General features: G+C 42.9%; 1 protein-coding gene across 2 annotated transcripts in view; it reads left to right on the top strand.

Annotated features, from left to right (window-relative positions):
• Positions 1–21,267, top strand: part of PTAR1 (protein prenyltransferase alpha subunit repeat containing 1) — a 43,404-nt gene extending 22,137 nt beyond the window's left edge. For both annotated transcript variants that reach the window (XM_028749547.2, XM_077935938.1), the window contains 5 exons: positions 4,117–4,183; positions 12,549–12,653; positions 14,090–14,303; positions 17,913–18,226; positions 19,939–21,267. In XM_028749547.2, the coding sequence (XP_028605380.2) occupies positions 4,117–4,183; positions 12,549–12,653; positions 14,090–14,303; positions 17,913–18,226; positions 19,939–20,287 (1,049 nt within the window). In that variant the 3' untranslated portion in view covers positions 20,288–21,267. The remainder of the gene's footprint in view (positions 1–4,116; positions 4,184–12,548; positions 12,654–14,089; positions 14,304–17,912; positions 18,227–19,938) is intronic.
• Positions 21,268–22,096: the final 829 nt, after the last annotated feature.

The raw sequence follows: 22,096 nt of genomic DNA, 5'->3' as shown, positions 1-22,096 counted from the left end.
GGTTGGCAGGCGCTGGGACCGAACGACGGGAGCGCACCCTGCCACAGGGATTCGAACCGCCGACCTTTCGATCGGCAAGTCCTAGGCGCTGAGGCTTTAACCCACAGCGCCACCCGCGTCCCATTCGTAAGTGTATTGCTGGGAAATTGATTATTTAGGATATTTCATACACTGGAGCTCAGTCAATGGATAAACTGAATGATTTGCTTTCTCTCTCACAAGTTCTGGATTATTCAATAAAATCATCTACTGTCATCTCAGTTTCTGATACATATGGCTGCCCCCACATCTCTTTGTTTTGCCTTGGTGTGAATTTACCTTATTTCTTATGCCAATGTGGGTTGTAAAAGAGCTGCAGTTATAACTCAAATCACTCTTTCCCCCTGTTATTAACTCAAAGGGCAGCATCACTATGTTAGCTAGAGTTCCTTTACTATAAAATAAAAGATTTTTTCTTTCTTGCCTGTTCTGTGTTAAAGTATTTTTACTCTCTGCCGATGATAAGATAGATTCAGGTAGGTAGCCGCGTTGGTCTGACGCATTCGAAACAAATAAATAAAATTAAAAAATTGTCCAGTAGCACCTTAAAGACCAACTTAGTTTGTTCTGGGTATAAGCTTTTGTCTGCATGCACACTTCTTCAGATACACTGAAACAGAAGTCACCAGACCCTTATATATATTGGGAGGGTGGGGTGGGGGTTTTCTCAGAAGGGTAGTAGGAGATGGGTGATTGACTCAATGGGTATGGTAAACCTGTTGGACTGTTAACAACTGCCATGATAACATAGTCTTACTTTATTATTCTGCACAGTTAACCCACTTTTTCAGTTTTCCCTACAAAGCACATTCCCTGTCTTTCCTCTTCTTCCCATAGTGTACTCCACAAGAGCCAACTCCTAGGGGCCAAGATCCCTCCCCACAAAAATATTTGAGGAGGCTCCCCCAAAGTTGATGGGCATTGCCACTCAAATGGTGTGCGTGTGCCATGGCTTACCTGCTCCCTCCCCGTATTTTATTCAAGTTGGCACCCTGGCGTACTCTTGTTTCCTTTCCCAAAGCTCTTTCTGTAGCCTCATTTCTTCTCCCTCTTTTCTTCCATCCCTTGCTCTGCTCTCCCCTCCTCTTTTCAATCTTCTAGTTTTGCTCCGTTTCCGTACCACCGTTCTTCATCCTCACCAAGACTTCATCTTCACTGGACATTTAAAGCAGCATCTTGCCACTTCAAAGAGTCCTGGCAACTGCCGTTTGTTCAGGGTGCTGAGAGTTGTTAGGAGGCTCCGTTCCCCCCTAGAGCTCCAGTTCCCAGAGTTCCCGGTGAAAAAGGATTGACTGTTAAACCACTGTGGGAATTGTAGCTCTGTGAGGGAAAGAGGCGTCTCCTCATTACTCCTTTAACAAACCACAGTTCCCAGGACTCTTTGGGGAAGCCATGATAGTGCTTTAAAGGTATTCTGCAGATGGTGCCGGAGGGTGATAGCAGCAGCAGCAGCAGCACTAAAGGCCTTCTTCCTCCAGTTCTTCTCTTCTTTCAGGATTCATACATTGTGGGAGGGTTGGACTTGCAGCAGTGCTGGTTGCCCTGAACTGGGAAACTAGCACCCAGTCTCCCCAGGCACCTCCACTTCCAAGGACAGGAGGAGAAATCTAAACTTAGTGCTGTGTGGGCATTTTCCTACTCCCGTTTGGGATTGGCTTTTGAGAGGCTATAGGCTCTCTTTTCAGTTTAATTCAACATCATGGGGAAAACTGCAGTATTGCTTTTTGTGACATCCCTTTGGTAATGTGGGAAGCTCCAGGCTTTGTGGGGAAAGTGCTGCCATCCCCATGCTGGTGCTTAGATGCTGCTTGGACTACAACTTCTGTAAGCTCTGACCATTGGTCAAATTGACCTGGGCAGATTGGAGTTGTAGTTCAAAACACCTGGAAAGTACCAAGTTAGGAAGGAAGAAACATGCCAGTATCACCCTTCCGAGTGTTAGGAATAAGAGTGCAGGAAAAAGTTGTGCCAGCATAATGTTAGATGAGGACTTTAGGTGTTCCTACAAACAGGTGGAAAAGATTGCCAAACAAGGAGTGTTTGAAATTTCCATGGGGACAACAAACAATTACGATGGAGGCCAGAATCAGCCCGCAGGTTTTGTGTTGTGCAGTAGAGTAACAAAAAATAGTAATTGTCAACTGCAGTTCACTCTTCTGTAATTGCTACAATCTGCTGGCACATTTTTAGCAATCAACTTGTTCAGTCTGGGAACGCTATTTGTTTTTCAGTGCAATTGCTTAAATGAATCAGTTTGCTTGAATTTTCTAAATAAGCACATGCCCCCTCCCTCCAAAAATTGAGAATTTGCGGTTGAGGCATTGGGGAAGATGTGAGAGTGTTGGTGGGCTCATATGTAGCTAGCGAAGCTAAACAGGGAGTACCGTATTTTTCGCTCTATAAGACGCGCCAGACGATAGGACGCATCTAGTTGGGGGGGGGGAGGAAACAAGGAGGGGGAATTCTGAATCCCAGAAGCCAGAACAGCAAGAGGGATCTGGCTTCTGGGATAGCCTCTTGCTGTTCTGGTTTCTGGGATAGCCTCTGGGATAGCTTTGCGCGAAGCCTCCGCAGGGCACGGGGATGAAGGCTCCTGGGACAGCCCACGAAGCCTCTGGAGGGCAGCAGGATGAAGGCACCCCGCTGCCCTGTGGAGGCTTTGCGCAGCTAACCCCGAAGCCTTTGGAGTGCAGTGCGAGGTCCCGCTGCGCTCCAAAGGCTTCAGGCGGCTATCCCTGAAGCCTGGAAAGCGAGAGGGGTCGGTGCGCATCGACCCCTCTCGCTCTCCAGGCTTCAGCAAAAGCAATGCGTAGCCTCCGGAGCGTGGAGGGAGCGCTCCCTTTGCCCTTTGGAGGCTTCGTGTTGCTTTCGCTGAAGCCAAGGAGCCTGCATTCGCTCCATAGGATGCACAAACATTTCCCCTTAATTTTTGGAGGAGAAAAAGTGTGTCCTGTAGAGCGAAAAATACGGTAGTTTTATCTATGTGTTATGTTTGTATCCTGTCTTCCCTTTGCTCAGGAACTCAGAATGCTGTTTTAAGATTAGGGTAAACTGAACAATTTAGCACAGAAGCTTTGTAGTTTCATAGCAAAGTCAGGTATCAAAAGTTATTTTGGAAAGAAGTAGGGAGTATGACATCTTGTTTGCTAGCTGTAGCATGTGTTCTGAAGTTGCAAAATTTTGGCGCTGAAATGGAGAGAAGGATGCCAAGGTGCGTGGTGTCCACATGGACTTCTCCCCAGGGTTAATTCAAAATCAAAGTGCCCCAGTTATTTATCCAATCCCCTTTTTCTTTGTTGCAGAGATACTCTCTGGGTTTGGATGAGGGGATGAGGTCTGCGTGTGTTGTGTGTTATATTGCTAGCATGTTAAATCAGGACAGTCTTGATCACCCTGGTGCCCTCCAGTTGTTTGGGGCTGCAACTTCCACCAGCCCAAATCAGTCTGGTTAATGGTCAGAAATTATGGGAGTTCTAGCCCAAAATGTCTGGAGGGCGCTTAGGTCGGGGAAGGCTGATTTAGAAAAACATGATAGCAGCCCTGCTTAGAGACTATAGTAGTTAAGTGGTATGTACATTGTTTAAAATAGTAGTTGTAGTAATGTTGTTGTTTAGTCATTTAGTTGTGTCCGCCTCTTCGTGACCCCCTGGACCAGAGCACGCCAGGCGCTCCTGTCTTCCACTGCCTCCCGCAGTTTGGTCAAACTCATGTTAGTAGCTTTGAGAACACTGTCCCACCATCTCGTCCTCTGTCGTCCCCTTCTCCTTGTGTCCTCCATCTTTCCCAACATCAGGGGCTTTTCCAGGGAGTCTTCTCTTCTCAGGAGGTGGCCAAAGTCTTGGAGCCTCAGCTTCACGATCTGTCCTTCCAGTGAGCACTCAGGGCTGATTTCCTTAAGAATGGATAGGTTTGATCTTCTTGCAGTCCACGGGACTCTCAAGAGTCTCCTCCAGCACCATAATAGTGGTTGTAGTAATAATAAATAAATAAATGTCACATGAGGAACTGAAGTGGGCATGAAGACATAATTAATACTAACTTCTGCAGGTTTTGATGGGTTTCTTCTTTCCTTTCTAGAGCTGATAGATATCACCTGTACGTTGCTGCTATTGAACCCAGATTTCACTACTGCATGGAATGTCAGGTAGGTTAAGCAGCTGAGGATGGAAGTACTTCTGCTGGCTGCCTTAAGTCTGTGTGAGGCATACGCATGGTTTTAAGCATACCAGCTCGTGTGCTTCTCAGCTCATGTGCTTCAAGAAAGCTTTTAATCCTGCTTCTCCTTTTTCTTTTCTTTCCTGACACCCAAGGAAGAGCTTGTATTTTGAACAAAGAGCTATTGCTGTTGGTTGCCTTCATCTCTTGGTTTCTGACTCATTTTGGAAATGTTGGGGGGTTTTAAGCAATTCCCAGCTACACAGCAAATGAATGCGAAAAGCACAGGACCCCAGTTGTTTGTTCCACTTTAGTCCACACTGCAGGCTTCGTTTTAATGTATCCTTAGTTGCACTTGCTTTTTGATAACAAAGTGCAGGTTCAGACAATCACATTGTGGCTTATTCAGTTGAGAAGTGCAGGGGGAGGACCATGTATTCCACCGTGAGCTGCCTGGAGGATATTATTATTATAAAGAAAACAGAAATACACTCACCTTTTGGGACAAGAGAAAGCCACAAGAAATACCTCAAGGCAAGTGGGGAAGACTTCCCTTTCACTGCTTCCTCTCCCACTCTAAATAAAAATGCATGAAGCCTGTGTAAAACAGCTCATGAAGCAAGTGGGGAAGGCATTCCAGTTGCCTGTTCTTCTCTCAAAATGCCCTGCAGAGCTAGAAAAATGGGGAGGTGGGTGCCCCACTGCTTGTCTCTGCTGCCCCCCATTCTAGGTCAATAAAAGGTGGAACATAGCCCCTGCAACACTTCTCCCCCTTCCCAAATAAAAATGCCTTTCAGTGCTAGAAAAAGCAGGAAGGCAAACCACGAGGATATAGGCAAACCATCCTTGCTGCTTACCTGTCTCCCAGAGTAGGGCAGAAGTTGACTGCTTAACGGCCAGTGTTCCCCAACCTTGGGCCTCCAGCTGTTTTTGGACTACAACTCCCATCATCCCTCACTAGCAAGACCAGTGGTCAAGGATGATGGGAATTGTAGTCCAAAAACAGCTGGAGGCCCAAGGTTGGGGAACACCTTAACCAACTGGAGTGGAAGGGAAGGATGAGTCCTTCCAACTCTAGGAACTGCTCTGCAGTGCTGGGCAATATGACGCTCCCTAGAGGGTACCAGTACATTTGGCTCCATGGCTGTTTTCTTAGGCTGTTTTCCCACTCTCCTCCCCATACGTGCTGGTCTGGGTGTTCTCATGACCTCTGTGAGCCAATTTCAGGACATCTGTGGATTAGTTGAATCCTGCCATTATTATTTAGGGAAGTTTTTAATGTGTGACATTTTAATGTGTTTTTAATCTTTGTTGGAAGCAGCCCAGAGTGGCTGGGGTACAAATAAATTATTATTATTATTAATATATTATTAATATTAATATATTATTAAGTGTTATTAATATTATAATATATTATAATATTAATATTTTTAAAAACCAAAAGCTGAAGAACCTGGGGCTCCTGAAGGCAACCCCTGTACTAGTGTAATATGTTTGTAACACCCAGTCCTAGTTAGCAGCCTTGCAGCCATATTCTGTATCGGCTGAAGTTTCCGGATCATTTTCAAAGGCAGCTCAACATATGGTGCATTACAGTAATTCAAATGGGAGCTTGCCAGGGCATGGGACAAGGCTATTCCTGTCCAGGTAGCATTTTAGTTGGTTCTCCATCCTCAGCAGCTATTTGTGACCAGTGAGCATCCAGACTGCAACTTTAGAGGCAGCATGGCCTCTTCCATACCAGGTTGAACTTCATTTACCTGGACTATAAATTTAAAGCAGTAGTATTATAAATACTCCCAAATGAGAATCATGGAATCGTAGAATTGTAGAGTTGGAAGGGGCCATGAGGGGGCAACCCCCTGCAATGCAGGGATCTTTTGCCCAGTGTGGGGCTCAAACCCTGAGACTGCCTCATTCTCAACTGACTGAACTATCCTAGGTTTTCCCTCAGGATGATAGTTTCTGTAATACTTTTCTGAATGCAGCATTATTATTCTTGCAACAGCATTTTGCATTGTTTAAAACCGAGATAGAGCACCTTGGGCAAGACTTCCAGGGAGCACTGTTGGTGGGTAAATTTGAACCTTACTTTTTGGTGAGCAGTGGAACTATATACGGTCCCAAAACACTAAGCACACAGGCTATTTGTTTTGTTCAACCCAGTTTAATTCATCAAGAGATGAACACACACACAAAGTCAAGTATGAATATTTGCATTCCTTACCAAAATTCTTTGTTCTGGCTCTGACCAATCCCTGGAGAGTGCAGAACGTACCTTGCCTTCCAACTTGAAATCTGAGAAGGACCATGTGCAGGGATGTGAGTATGGTCTTGTATAGATCAATTCCAATATTCTTTTCTTCATTCAATGAAGGTCATTCACTTGTTCTTCCTTAATCAGATTTGCCTAATTTACATCAGCCTCAACTCATCCTCTGCCAACCAAGCCCTTGACTTCTAACACAATGAAGCAAATAATATATTTCAAGTTCAACCAAGATGAAGGCTACGTAGTTCCTAGAGGCAGCCATTACAGGGGTGTATAGGAGAGGGAGTACAGGACCTCTCAATCAGCTCCATTGAAAGACCAGCAACTTTGGGGGCGGGGAGTCGTCAATCTTTGGAATTTATTAGACCCTTAATCCAAAGCTCTCAAGCAGGTATTATTATTATTAAAAAGATTTGTTGGTAATTGCATTCTTTATTTCAGCCCAAAGACCCACAAAAACATTTTCAAAAGCAAAATAAAACAGAAATACAGGGGAAAGATTCCAAGGTGGTTGCTATGTTTTATCCAAAGCATGTAGGTTTCTGTTTCTTAAAAAGATTTGTAGTTGCTAGAGATAAAGCTAGGAAGACAAATCATAACATCTCTGTGGAAGCAGGGGGGGTGGGACCCCAGAAGAGCTTCTTAGTTCAAAGTATTTCCCCCTTAGCTATGAAGTCTTGTGAAAAATCTTTACTGTCTTTCTAAAATATCATGAACAGCAGAATGTAGTGTAACTTATTTACTCTAAACTTAGTTACATTAAAACTAGTGTTTTAATTCCTCACCTTATTTTTTTTAATGCCATTTTTGTCCAGCTCCTATTGCACAGCCATTTTAACAGGTAAAGCTGTGCAAGGAGAAAGAGTTATCACCTTTCTCCTTGTGGGGCCACTGTAAGAGCTGTTCGACAGTGGAATTTGCTGCCAAGGAGTGTGGTGGAGTCTCCGTCTTTGGAGGTCTTTAAGCAGAGGCTTGACAACCATATGTCAGGAGTGCTCTGATGGTGTTTCCTGCTTGGCAGCCGGTTGGACTCGATGGCCCTTGTGGTCTCTTCCAACTCTATGATTCTATGAGTGGTGGAGAAGCGAATGAGCTGTGATTGATTCAATTCATATATCATCTCAATCACAAATCTTGCTAAATGTCCTTGGACAAAGCAATAGCCCTAAACCTCTCACCACCCCTCAATCTGCAATACAAGGATTGTAATAGTACCTCACTGTACAATGCTCTTGTAAGGTGTGATGGGATGATGAGCTGCTTGTGCGTAAAATCCTAGTCCCTCAGAGTTTGGCCAAGTCCGCAAACCTCTGCCTACGACGGAGCCCCTCAAGCATGGCTCCGTCAGTCACTAGCAGAATCCGACAGTGGGCGCTTACGGAATCTCTTCCAGCATAAAAGCTCCTTAACGGAAACACGTCTTCTGGACTCTCTGCGCGACAGTTTCCGGCGAGGAGTGGGTGTCCCTATAGGAGGTCCTGAAACCTCCCCACTATTTTCGCTGGAAGTGTCTCTGAGCCATCCCTCCGACTCACTTTCCCTTGGAGCTCCTTCTCTCCCCCTGCTGGTTCCCTCTTCAGCTGCTAAGTCTCTCTCAACCTCTGTGAGCCCTTCCACCTCCTGTCCTTCCGATGGCAGTTCCCTGACATAAGGTTTACTTGATCATGTGTGTGAAGGACTTTGAACAGTGAACATGAGTAAGGCAAGGTATTTTGTTATGCCTGTAAAAGCCAGATTCATAAGAAGTGTAGAATCATAGAATCATAGAGTTGGAAGAGACCACAAGGGCCATCGAGTCCAACCCCCTGCCAAGCAGGAAACACCATCAGAGCACTCCTGACATATGGTTGTCAAGCCTCTGCTTAAAGACCTCCAAAGAAGGAGACTCCACCACACTCCTTGGCAGCAAATTCCACTGTCGAACAGCTCTTACTGTCAGGAAGTTCTTCCTAATGTTTAGGCGGAATCTTCTTTCTTGTAGTTTGGATCCATTGCTCCGGGTCCGCTTCTCTGGAGCAGCAGAAAACAACCTTTCTCCCTCCTCTATGTGACATCCTTTTATATATTTGAACATGGCTATCATATCTTGAAGAAGTAATATCAGTGACATTGAAGAAGTAATATCAGTGACATTGCTTCTCTGCTTAGTTGAAGCAGGAAAGAGTGGATGAGACCCAATCTGACTTTTTCACATGAGGCATACAATTATTTTTCACATGAGGCATACAAAAATAGCTTGGTCCTGCAATCCCTCTCACCTGGATTTTTGTTTGGCTACTCTAGGCCCGTAGACTTCAAGCTTCCTCAGACCTAAGATCCACCTTTTAACCCTTACATGCATTTGAGGTCCCATTTCTTAACTTTTTGCCAAACATTTGCATAGTGACCGTGCTGCTGTTGTGTCTCACTTTGGACCTGGTCATGGGCCCTGACCCACCAGTTGCAGGCCAATGCTCTCCATCAGTCATTGAGACCCCTAATGGAACCCATGACCACCTTGGAGACCATTAACACATCCTAAAGCTTTATAATTGATTTTAGTACTTTTGGTTGTATGTTTTGCCAGATGGGATATTATGGACTGCATCCCATGCTGCAGCTCAGCTTGCACAAGAGAGCTTCCTGTTGCTCTCCTTTTCTCTCCAGCCCCACACAAGAGAGCTTCCTGTTGCTCTCCTTTTCTCTCCAGCCCCACACATGCTTCCAAAATCAGCACCAGGAGGTGGGGGTTCCCTCTGGAGCAGATTTTGGGAGCACACATGGGGAGGAGAGGAAATGGAAGTCCCACTGGAAACAACCCTAGATCTGTTCTTATTCTGTGTGTAGGACTTTGCCTCAATCAATGGCTTTGGGGAGTATCTGTTATCCTATCCTTCTTCCATGCCCCCTCCAGTTCTATAAACCATGATTCTCCTAACCTGTCATTCTGCACCCATAGTTTATGCAGTGGAACCAAAAGGTTTCTTTACCTAGTGTAGTGATCTGCAGCCCTTGTCATGTTAATAAAGTGCCTTAGAGTTGAACTGATATGATTTCTTTGTACAAGCGTTGCAGTTTCTTAGCTCAGTATCACTGGATGCTGCAACAGAAGAAATGAACTGAGTTTCTTCTGTGGAGTAACATTTGCATGGAAGGCATTCTGTGAAAGGATTCTTCAGTGGAGATTGGTCCTAGGAAGGATTTATACAAACAGCAATGCAGGCCATGAATAGGTTAAATTTGAGTCTTGATAATCTTGCTGGGTTTTGCTAGGAGGCTGGCAATCAAGTGTTCTTCAGTAATAAGCATAATAAGCATAAGTGCCTGCAGGTGGAGTTTGGCATTTCACCACCACGGCTGCTCTGTCTTTCCTTCATCTTCCCAAAGGTAACTTCCAGCCGTTAGAGGCATCAGCTTCTCAGCGGATGATCTGGCTTGGTCCTGGCTAGCAGGAAGCCAAACTGTATACAGATATATGAAGCCAAGGAACAAATGCCCCTAATAATCCTAATTAGTTTTCCATCTTTGAAGTTCAAGCTCAGGATAGATTTGATTGCCTTGCTGCACTTCATTCTTCACATAAAAATTAAAGCTGAAATAGAGAGCAAAATAATCTGCAGCTTGTTGGGTAGGATAAGTGCATTAACAGCCTGTAGTAGAAAACCAAAACTATTTTTATCATTTCCCCTTGTTGTTGTTATAAATTTATATGTTGCACTTCACCCGAAGATCACAAAGTGGTTTACAGCATAAAAATACAAAATGAAAACACAAAATACATAACATAATAACAGAACCCCCCACTAATGACTCCTCTCCCACAAACACATTTAAAAGGCCATAGATTCCAATTTAGCACAGGTTGGTAAAAGTCTTTTCCTTTTTATTAAATCTTATTTCTGAATGGCATAGGCAGAAATCACATCACTGAACTATTGAATATGGTTAAAAAAAAAAGAATGTTCCATTATTATTTAGCTGCTTAATTTAGCTCTGTTTTAAAATCTGACCCTATTTTAAAGTATTTTATAAACAGAGATGTGTATTAAGAACAAAATATGTCAGAAGCAGACTTGAGGTAGCAGGAGATGTTTCTAAAGAGACATGTCATTCATTACAATTCTCTCACCCAAAATCAGTTCTCTGTGGATCTCTGACAGTGGGGCATGCAAGTTGTTGCTCCATTTAGATGCATGCACGTAGAATGCGCAGACTGAGTGGCTGCAGCTTAGTATGTTTATTTCTGTGCGCACACGCTTCACAAAGGTGATATTGTTACACATATCTACATACTTCTTTCGCTCCTTTTTGTACATGGAAAGTTGTACCTTCTGAAGCAGCTCTAAATAGGATGGATTGGTCTGTTGGGAATTTAATGAAAAAATAATTAGCTTTCAAATATCTTGCATGCGTTGACTTGCACCATTACTTTCTGCTCTGTGTTTTTCTTTGTACTGAGTAGATTTGCATTAGTTATAACCAAAAAGAGTTTATTTTTCTGTTTGTTTGTTTTTGAGAAAGTAAAAACTTCCAATTCCCAAATGAAGTACATAAGACTACTGGCATATACAAGGGCCATGCCCAGTGGAAAAACAAATCAAATTATTATTTGTTTTTCTTGAACTAAAATAAATTTGGTTAACTCCTCCCTATTTGGCCTAAGCAGAAGCAGCATATTATTTTGTACAATGGCAGACCCATATAAAACTCCTTTTAATTCTTGACATTGCTGAATCCCCCAGCACCATCTGGAAGCACCCATTTTACATCTGTGCAACTTTCATTTGGAATCTGCCAGGGTTCTATGTATGTGTGACATGCATGAGACTGGAATCTGATCCAGAATGTTTATTGGAATGTAGAAAGCATTTAACCAGGCAGATGAAGTGATGATCTGGTTGCGTGGGGAGAGAAGCTCAAGTGGGATAAAGAAGGAATTGACTTGCTAGTTACTACTTCACAGAGTTCAGGGCTTTTACTTTCCTCTGGTTCTATTCAGAGCGACTGATCCTGTGCCTCCGCTATCATGATCAGTTTTAATATATACATATATATACCATATTTTTCGCTCTATAGGACATACTTTTTCCCCTACAAAAATGAAGGGGAAATGTGTGTGTGTCCTATGGAGCGAATGCAGGCTCCTTGGCTTCAGCGATAGCAACGCGAATCCCCGAAGTGCAGAGGGAGAGCTCCCCCCGCGCTTTGGAGGCTTCATGTTGCTTTCGCTAAAGCCCCCAGAGCGCAGGGAACTCCCGCTGCGCTCTGGGGGCTTCAGGCAGCTATCCGCAAGCCTTTGGAGCGCAGCAGGAGTTCCCGCTGCGCTCCGAAGGCTTGCGGATAGCCGCCTGGAGAGCAACAGGGGTCGGTGCACACCGATCCCTCTTGCTCTCCAGGCTTCGCTTCGCTGGAGAGGCGCTGCACAGTTTTCCCTCTCTGCGCAGCGCCCCTTCAGCGAAGCGGGAGGAGAAATGGAAGGGGCTCCGTTTCTCCTGCCGCTTCGCTGAAGGGGCGCTGAGCAGAGAGGGGGAGATTTCCCCCCCCCCATTCTCCGCCTCCTATGCGTCCTATAGAGCGAAAAATACGGTGTATATATTATATAGGTATATGTATAGATTAATAAGTTTAAATGCTTTTATCAGTTTTTATTGATGGGTTGGATCCAGAGTTGGCATCCTGCAAATGCAAGGGCTCCCTTTGTACACATTCAGCTACTGATCCTGTGCAGGAAGCCTGTTAGCAGAACTGGAGAAGAAGTTGTTTTTGTCCATTTCCTGCCTCACTTCCAGTGATCCCTTCCCCTGCCCTCGAAAATCTGCTCTGGAGGTTGATGGACAATTTGGTCCAGAACCGGGGGGGGGGGGGGGGGGAGGGAGGGAGGGAGAGAGAGGAGTTTCTGAGGTTCTGGGAGGAGGAAATGGTAAGCTGCCCTCCCTGGCATCCAGGTAACCTGCCTTCTGGCATCCAGAACAGAAGGCTCTTCAGGGGACACTACTGTTGGCAACAGCAAACTCTGGATCCAGCCTTATGTGCAATTTATTACTGGCTACTTTCAGTAAATGTGTCTGTACTAATTAATTCATTTTTTTGGAAAAAATTGCAGGAAAGAATTAATAGTATCTGGCACTTTAAATCCAGTTAAAGATTTGCATCTTGGGAAACTGGCACTAACTAAGTTTCCAAAGAGTCCAGAAACGTGGATTCACAGGTTTGTCTCTTTCTGTGGTTATTTCTCTTTCCCTACCCCCACCTGAAAAGAATATGGAAACGTATAGCAGTGGTTCCTCCATGACGTTTCAGTGAGAGGAAACTACTAGTCAGTCTATATTAAAGTTCCTATGTTTGATGTAGAAAATACTGTCCATTTTTATATAAGGTTTTTCTGTTGAAAATGTGTGCTGCCTGTTTCTCTAAAGTGGCCACAACTACCCAGAAACAAAATCTTGAGGCCATAATGGAGATCTCGCTGAAAACACAAGCTGCGGGTGCTGAAGAAACGAAAAGGGCAAATGAGTTATTTACAGTTATTAGAAAAGTAGTTGGAACCAGGACAGAAAGCTTCAGAATGCTATTTTATGAATCTTTGATTACGCTGGTCACTTTCCTCATCTCAAAACAGGAACTCCTAGAAATCGAAAGGGTACAGAAAAGGGCATCTATGAAGGACAGACTAAGGAGACTGATACTTTTTGGTTTAGAAATACAGTGACTAAGAAGGGCAAGAAGAGTTCATATAATAATTAGCCATATGGAGAGAGTATCTGATATTTATAGAATGAGAATCACCCCATCGCAACAGACAAAAGGAAGTAATAAATCAAATGACTTTTTAAAAGGATTTACTGACCTGGTTTGCAGGTGATGGTAAACCAAAGTTAAATGAATGGTTTATCATGACTGCTGCCATGGCTGGGAGGAAGCAATTCATGATCCCTGGCATAGCAGTTCGTCTGTTTTGCTCCCAACAAACCATAATCAGTAAGCTAAGGACAGACCTTGGCTGCACATTGTGGTTTGTTGGGAGCAATCCTTGAATTTGTGCTTTCTCCCAACACAAGAAGGAAGGAGCAAAGTGGTGAACTATTAACTGTGGCTTACAAAGGTGGAGAATGTTTTTCAGGCCAAGGGCCACATCCCAATGACCAGTGGTAGGGACACAGCTGTATGTGGGCAGAGCTGTAGGCTTGCACACCAAAGTCAGAGGTTTTTAGACTTGCATGCACAACTCCCCATCCTCCATCCATGCAAACAGCAGATGTCATCCCAGCCCAGCAACCATTTCCATCCCAGCAGAACCACCCAGAAGAAACAGGCTGCGGCCTAGAGAAGGCGAGGGCTTGAGGAGAGCTCTGAGGACCAGATTATTGGCTTGGAGGGCTGCGTTTAGCTCCCAGGCCAGAGGTTCCCCAAATGTCAAACAGCAGGAGCTACAGGCTGAAGTAGCTGATAAAAGCATTTCAGGACCATAAAATGTATTTCCCAGTATTACTTGATTATTAGTGCAGAGGTTGGTGTATTTCTTTTCTCCACTCCAACTTTCATTTTTTCCTGCCTTAAGACCTAGTAACAAACAGAACAAAATAAAATGTTTTCACTCACTTAAATTGGCTTTTGCCCTCTTAACTCTCTATGCCACTTGACCAGACGCTGGGTGCTGCAACAACTAATTCAGGAAAACTCCTTGCCCACTCTCGTGAATAAAGGGAATTTGGAAACAGCTCCCACGGAAAGGATTCAGCGGCTAGTGAAAGAAGAAATGGATGTTTGCTGTGAAGCTGCTGGGAGATATCCAAGTAATTATAACGCCTGGTCCCATCGCGCCTGGGTCTTGCAGCACTTGGCCAAGCTCAGTGGAAAGGTATGTCACAGCAGGGAGAAGTACCTTGTAAGAGCTATTGGTAAGAATTGGAATGACTTTCTTATAAATACTTTGAATTATTTGGAATGAAATTTCATCATGAATGGCCTATGAAATGTTGGGGAAGAGAAGAAGGGATAAAAACTGCATTAGGCTGATTCAGACCATCCAGCTAGCAGCTACGGTATGGAGCCTGTCCCTCCGAAAGGTGAGACAGGAGAGCGGGTGATGCAGGAGGGAGATGGAGCTCATGATGAAGTTGTGACAAACTGTAAAGGCTCCTGTCAGAATAAAAGAAGAAATATTGTACAACAATATTTGAATACTATGATTTTTCTTTTCTTTTTTGATGCCTATATTCTCTAAAGACCGTATGCATTGTTAAAATGCAGATTGGGTATTGGCATAGGTTCAAAGAGCTCAAACAATTTAGAAGCCCCATAGTGGTATTTATAAGTGCCTTTCACATATCTAAGGATATCCTTCAGCTCAGATTATGCTGGTTTAATGAATTAGCACAACATCAAACAACTGGAACGTTACTAACTGGCTTTAAAAATGCCTTATCAACTGGAACAGAAATGCCTGTTTGAAAAGCAGCTGTTTCCACCCCTTCAGGGAGGTTCTTGGAGGTGGGGGTCTCTCTCTAAAACGGGCTGCACCAGCGGGTTGGAAGCAGTTGATATCTGCCCCTTTTAAAATGTAACGTGCAATGTTCTTATGACTTTCACATTGCCATTTCTCATTTGCAAAGCAGGCTTGGTGCCTTTTCATTATGCAGGCCATCGACCTTCCACAAAGCTAAGCTTGAGTCTGCACTCTTTTCATCTCCAACATCATCTGCTTCTCTGCCTGAGCATTTTCAAGGGACGAGTGCTGAGCTCAGCTCCTTGCAAGAAAATCATTTTGCAGCACCCCATCCCCCAATCTCTGCCTTGTTACCTGAGAACCTTCCAGAAATGATAAGGGCATTTAATAATAACCTGAAAACTATGCCACAGGCCCCAAGAGAAAGTCTGGCAGCCTCTACTACTTAATTTCCAAATGAAAAAGAATTTAGGGCAGCAAGAGTTTGAAGAAGTTAGATGGGGAAAGAAGCAAATAATTTTTCTTCCATCATTTAGCAAGTGCTGCTTCAGTTTGCTTCTAAGGAGAAAAGCTAAGGCAGCCATTCTGTGATATAATGCAGGGCATCAAGGAATACAGCAGTTCCCTTTGCTATGCTTAAAGAGGGGCATATGTAGGGTTCTGACTTCAGAAGACTTACACTATGCACAGTTATAAAAATCCAGATTATAAAAATAGTCAGAGTGTTTGGCAGCTGCTGTATCCAACTTCGCATGCGCTGAAAATGACCGCTGGCTCTTCTGCGCAATTGTACCAGGTGTGCCTAAGCCCTTGTGTCCTACAAGAAAGAAGAAACCCTTTCCCAGGTATCCACCAGGGTTGATTTTACCTTGCTACCCTCTCCGATGACTGATGGAGCTATTATCCCTTCCTGACCTAACTAGTAATGTGGGGAGGAAACATTTACAGCGCTTAATTTTTCTGCAGAAATTTTTTTGTTTCATAAGTTCATTAGTAACAATGAATTTAATCCAATTGTAAATACAACAGACAAGTTGGGCAGTTTCAAAGCTGTAGTTAATGTTTTTCAGGTGATTATCTCTAGCAAGTCTGAGTCAGCAAATTATGCACAGTTCTTTAGGTTGCTAAAATTTATTAGTGTGTCAGCAGTTTTTAGTACCTTTTGTGCTTGTTTCTTCTTATACGAGGGAACTATACGCTGTTCCAGTAACAACTTTCACTCAATATATAGCATTTAAACCACATACAGGCTGCATCCAGCAACAGTTTCTTCTGTGTTCCCAACATTTTCCTAACTGTTAATTTCGGTATTATATTTGAGTTTTCATGTGTCATAAAAGGCACTTCCAGGAATATAGCAGAATATAACACAAAGTTATGACTCATTGGCATGTTATTTGCTTCCAGAAAATCAGATTGTGAAGATACAAAATTTTGCCATGTAAAAACTTAAGCAGCAAATGAATGTCAAATTCAACTTCTTATTATTATTATTATTATTATTATTATTATTATTATTATATATAATATAACTTATAATATACAATATAATAATATAATATACAGTGGTGCCCCGCAAGACAAATGCCTTGCAAGACGGAAAACCCGCTAGACGAAAGGGTTTTCCGTTTTTGAGTTGCTTTGCAAGACGATTTTCCCTATGGGCTTGCTTTGCAAGACGAAAACATCTTGCGAGTCTTGCGATTTTTTTCTGCTCCCCCCCCCCCTTTTGCTAAGCCGCTAATAGCCTTTTAGCCGCTAAGCCTTTAATAGCCGCTAAACTGCTAATAGCGCTAAGCCGCTAATAGGGTTGCTTCGCAAGACGAAAAAACCGCTAGACGAAGAGACTCGCGGAATGGATTATTTTTGTCTTGCGAGGCACCACTGTAATATAATATAATATATAATTTATTATTACTATTATTATTATTATTATTATTATTAATAATATCCCGCCCATCTGGCTGGGTTTCCCTAGCCACTCTGGGCGTCTTTCAACAGAACATTAAAAACAGAATAAAACTTCAAACATTAAAAACATCCCTAAACAGGGCTGCCTTCAGATGACTTCTAAATGTCATATAGTTGTTTATTTCTTTGACATTTGGGAGGGCGTTCCACAGGGAGGGCGCCACTACCCAGAAGACCCTCTGCCTGATTCCCTGTAACCTCACTTCTTACAGTGAAGGAACCACCAAAAGGCCCTTGGCGTCCACAGAGCTCCCTAAGCATGGAAATGAAAAGCTAAACCAAACAAAAAGTATACATTTTAAAATTTGGAGGTAAAATTCTTGATTTGAAGACTGGCAGGGGAAGCAATGGGCAGACTTGATTTGCCACAGTAGATATCAGATCTCTGTAGTTTTGAGCATTTCAACACCACTTATATTCCTAAATTTATAGCGGGGACTGAAGCCCATTTTCTCTGTTATTTTGGCACTTTTTGTTTAGCTATATGGAGGAGCTATGATTATTTTGGCTCAACAGCAGAGGACCTCAGGCAGTTGCTGTAAATGAAAATTGATTTTTTTGGGGTGGTGTCTTATCTTTATGGATGGATTAATTTACTATCCGCTTTTCTCCTGGTATGTCCCACAGAGAAATCTACGGTCTGCAAATAAAAACATCCTAAAGATCCCAGGCCACAAAGAGGTTAGGCTGGCCTCAACTAGAGCCAGGGCCTTCTCAGTCGCGGCTCCAATCTGGTGGAACACTCTGTCACAAGAGACTAGGGCCCTGCAGGACCTGACATCCTTCCGCAGGGCCTGCAAGACAGAGCTGTTCCACCAGGCCTTTGCTCAGGGCGCAGCCTGACCCCCTCCTCTGGCAATCTGCACAGAATTTGGCTTGATGGTTGCCATTAATTTGATTTTAATTTGATTTAATTAATTTTATAATGAATGTTTTAGAATGTCGGATTATTTTGATTGTTGTTAGCCGCCCTGAGCCCAGCTTCGGCTGGGGAGGGCGGGATATAAATAAAATTTATTATTTATTATTATTTATTATTTTGACTTTCAGATTCTTCTAGATGAACTTTCTTCCACTAAGCACTGGGTCTCCATGCATGTTTCAGACCATGGTGGATTCCACTACCGACAGTTTTTATTAAAATCTTTGATTGACGGAACTAAGACTGAGTGTACTGTAGAAATGCACAATTCACCAGCCAATCAGCAAGCACCCAGGCTTCTAAAAGATGAAGAAAATGATGAAGCAGAAGCTACCTGTGTGGAAGAACAACCAGATTTCCCACTTCTTCTAAATGAAGAAGTAGAGCTCTGCACTGATTTAATTAACACTTACCCAGGGCATGAAACCCTGTGGTGTCACAGGTAAGGAAATGTATACAAGGATCTGGGTTGAAGAGAATAGTTACCACTCTGATAGGATTCATTTATTCCAGCCATTCCACACTGTGGTGCTGGTGGTTTGTGTGTCGTTAAAGCTACCTTTAAAAGTTGCCTCACAGAGCTGCCATTGAACATTGGTTGTTTTGCAATAAATCAGCATTTTCTATTTATTATTATATTTGTTTAGTAACATATTGCTTAAATGTATGGCCTTTCTTCTGACAGTGTTCACTTCTACAAGGTACCAACAGCTCTTTTATTCCTTCATGTCAGTCATTTTTTTATAGCACCTGTGTCAATTTATCAATATATAAGTACAGTACCCCATTTTTCACCAAAAAGACTAGCTAAACATCTCGAAGGTAGCCAGCAATGTACAACAAAAGCAATATGAATCATACAAGGACATCTTGTAGAGCAGAGCAAAAGAAAGTAAATGGGAACAACAGGAGCAGGAAAAATGGACCAGGGCAATCCAAAGTTCTCCAGAAGAAGCCCACCTTGATCTTGTGCAAAGTGTGTGTCGTGACATGTTGGTGTGTCGGCTGCAGAGTGTAGGTGTGTCATGCGAATGCTCCCCATGTTCCTCCCGCAGCTGGAAAAGAGTTAGTTTAACCTTTGGTTTGCAAGTAAAACTGAATTACTGTGTCTTGAAATGATGCAATGTCTAAAAAGTATGTCACCCACATGAAAAGTTTGGAAAGCTCTGATCTAAAAGCTATTATATCTAAAAGCTATTAAGGAAGGAGGAAGGCTCAAATATTTGATTCAGTTGGTTCATAAGGCCAGGAAATGTTCCAAGAAAGACTCAGAAGTTTTGACAGCACATTTATTACTGAGTCAATGGACAGTAAGAAATCCCCAGAGACTCACAAAAGCTTCTACGGAACCTTTCTTCCATATCTCTAAAGAGCACTGTCCTGTTATATGTACCCTTTAAAAAAAATCCTTTTGCTGATATCTTCATTTGAGACCCATACTGTTTATGGTTATTGTTTTTCTCATAAAATTAATAAGAAGTTAATTTTTTTAAAGAAAAAAGGGGAGGAGGAAGGAAGGACTAGGGAGGAAATTCCACAGCTTTCATGCTCCTGAAGAAATGACACTGGTTCACGTTATCACCCACCATACTTTAGCGTTTCCGTGCTCTCTGGCTTCCATCACGGTGTCCCGTTGCGCCAGTTTAGTCCTGCTGGCCACATGACATGGAAAGCTGTCTCCCTTGGCCTGAAAAGTGAGATGAGCGCCGCACCCCATAGTCACCTTTGACTGGACTTAACCATCCAGGGGTCCTTTACCTTTCCTTTACCATACTCCAGACGTACCTTTTTGAGTTCTTGCATTCTGGTGTTAGCACCAACCCCCCCCCCACCCCCACCAATAAAAGGTTGTTATCTGGCAGCAAAGTAGGACTTGAGTTTTGATGTCCGTTACATCAGTGATATTAATTAGAATTCTCTTGTCCATTTAGCAAGATGGAGATCTGGTGTGAATCTGTATCACAGACTCCGCACATTGCCAACAAGACATCAGATACAGAGAATGAGGAATTTCAAATTTAGAAGTCAACCTTTTTTATTAAAAAAAAAGCTTAACAAGTTGTGAAGAAGTTTATGGGGAAGAGGGCAGAAATGTTACTTTCAATCAACAGAAGTGCTAGACATTTGATTTACTCTTATTTCTTCTCTTTGAAGACGGCGTGTGTTCTCTCTTCAGCACCACTTAAAAAACAAACTTCCACTTCCAAGTGTGTGGTCAGCAGCTGCAGACAAGAGTGATGGCCTGCTGAACAACTCACACCCTGGTGCGGCACTTGGTCATGTGAGCCAAGCCATGGATGTGGACGGCCTGCTGGAATCCAGCAGACAAGGCTACAGGCAAGAAACCAAGCGCCTGAAACGTGCTCCTGTGCAGGACTCTGGTATCAGTCTCCAAGCAGAATACAGGTTCATCGATCAAGTTTTATCAACATGTAGGGATGCAGAGCAGGCAAGGTTTGCTGGGGCATACAGAAAATGGCTGCTTTCCTTTCTAGGTCAGTGAAGAAGGAGATTTTAAAATAATAATAATAATAAATATGCAGGGTCCTTTGTTTAGTGCAATATTCTCTTTTCAAACATTGGTGCTTGTAGTGGCGCCTGGAACCTTTCATCCTTTGTTTTTGTTGTCTGTGCTAAACATCCATTCCAGATGATGGCTTTTACTTATATATATTTTTAAACACCCTTGTGTTGATCAATAAAAGTTTTTTTCTGAGTTTATGTTACATGTAGGGTGACTCCATATCACAAACTCATTAATTATAGTATTTTAAAAATCAGCTTTAATTAAGATGAATATAAGTTAGGTAGCCAATACCACTGGAAAATTTATTCACTTTTCAATCTCTCTTCCATAACAAATGCACCTGATCAAAAACATTGCCTACAATGGAAAATAATCCACAATACCAGCGCAGACAGTGTTTGGGACTGTTTGTTTTAAGTACAGATGTTTAAAGTGGTTTGTGTGTAAACCATAGTTAAAAATTAATTATGGTTTATTGCAAATGAGCAATGTATTGGTCTGCTTCATTTGTCTCCCACTCCTGACTTCACTGTGATGGAGAAACAGACCAGAGACCAGCTTCATGGTTCCTGCACACCAAGGCTTGCAGTTTGCTTCTCTCCAAAGCAACCAGCTTACTGCTTGTGGTTTGTTTCAGGGAGTGAACAAAGCTGGGCCTTCCTAGCAGATGCACCGGCACCTGATACTCCTCATTAAACCATCATTCGTCCCATGTGTGAACTGGCCATGGAATCCTTGCATTGCTTTCAGTGCTCTGCTGTGCTTCTGTAAATGTTCCAGACGCAGTTGGTTTCTTTCTGAATTACTCTGACCTTACTTACATTTTCATTGCAGTGCCAGTTCTAGAGGAATATGGTTAATATGTTGCAGGAAAGTTGTGAAAATTAGTGAGAGAAAATTGTTTCAGTCTTACACACACTAGCTGTGTGGTTATTAAAGTCCTTCATTGTATGCTATATTTTTATTTATTTTTCATTTGACTCAAGCCAGTGTTAATTATGTATATTTATGAATGTATTATGAACACTACAGAATTCTGCAAAGCGTCAAAACACATGCCATGGGTAACTCAGTACAGATTCTTAACCTGAAATTATCTTAGTATAAGGTGGCTGCTGGCCTTTTTGCATTTGTGTTTGAAGAACAAGGGGGGAAACAAGTCTTTTCCTATTGATGTTGCTGATTCTTCTCAGTGAGAAAGACAGTTTGTTGTCTTCAGCCTCCTCCTCATGTCTTTTTGTTATTTATAAATCCATCTTTATGTAAAGAAGCAATTAATTTCCTTGCAATCAAGCTTTTATTCCTTATTGCTTTGCTAACAGTAGAGTGAAGTATGATTGATTTGTTCCGGTATTTATTTAGTGCTGGCCTACATTTGAGATTCCTCAGCCATTATGGCAATACCCTACTAAATGCAGCCCACTTAGCACACAGGCTCCAATAGGAAGCTCCTTCTGTACCCCAAAACAAACGTAAACTCTTGCCCATGACCTCAGTCACACGGGCAGCTTCAGGCACTCAGTGAGAATTGGGACACGCTGGTCAGTAGGGAAACGGATGCTTTGCTTGAAGTTCCCTGCAGGGAAGGAGCCCTGGATTGAGCACTCTGGGCAGCGCTCTGGAGTCTGTGAGTCTGTCAGCTCTCCCTCTCTTAAGGCCACCAAGCAAATGCTTCTGGTCTGGAAATAATAGTTCGCTCAGATTTCTCGACCCAGATAGCGGTGAAGCATTTCCATTCATAGTCATTCTGCCTGTTTTCTTTGCACAAAGATAAGTGTGCTTGCA

Source organism: Podarcis muralis, chromosome 11 (genome assembly GCF_964188315.1).
Source record: "Podarcis muralis chromosome 11, rPodMur119.hap1.1, whole genome shotgun sequence".
In the NCBI taxonomy this organism is placed as follows: domain Eukaryota; kingdom Metazoa; phylum Chordata; class Lepidosauria; order Squamata; family Lacertidae; genus Podarcis; species Podarcis muralis.
This window is presented reverse-complemented; position numbering and strand designations above follow the sequence as displayed.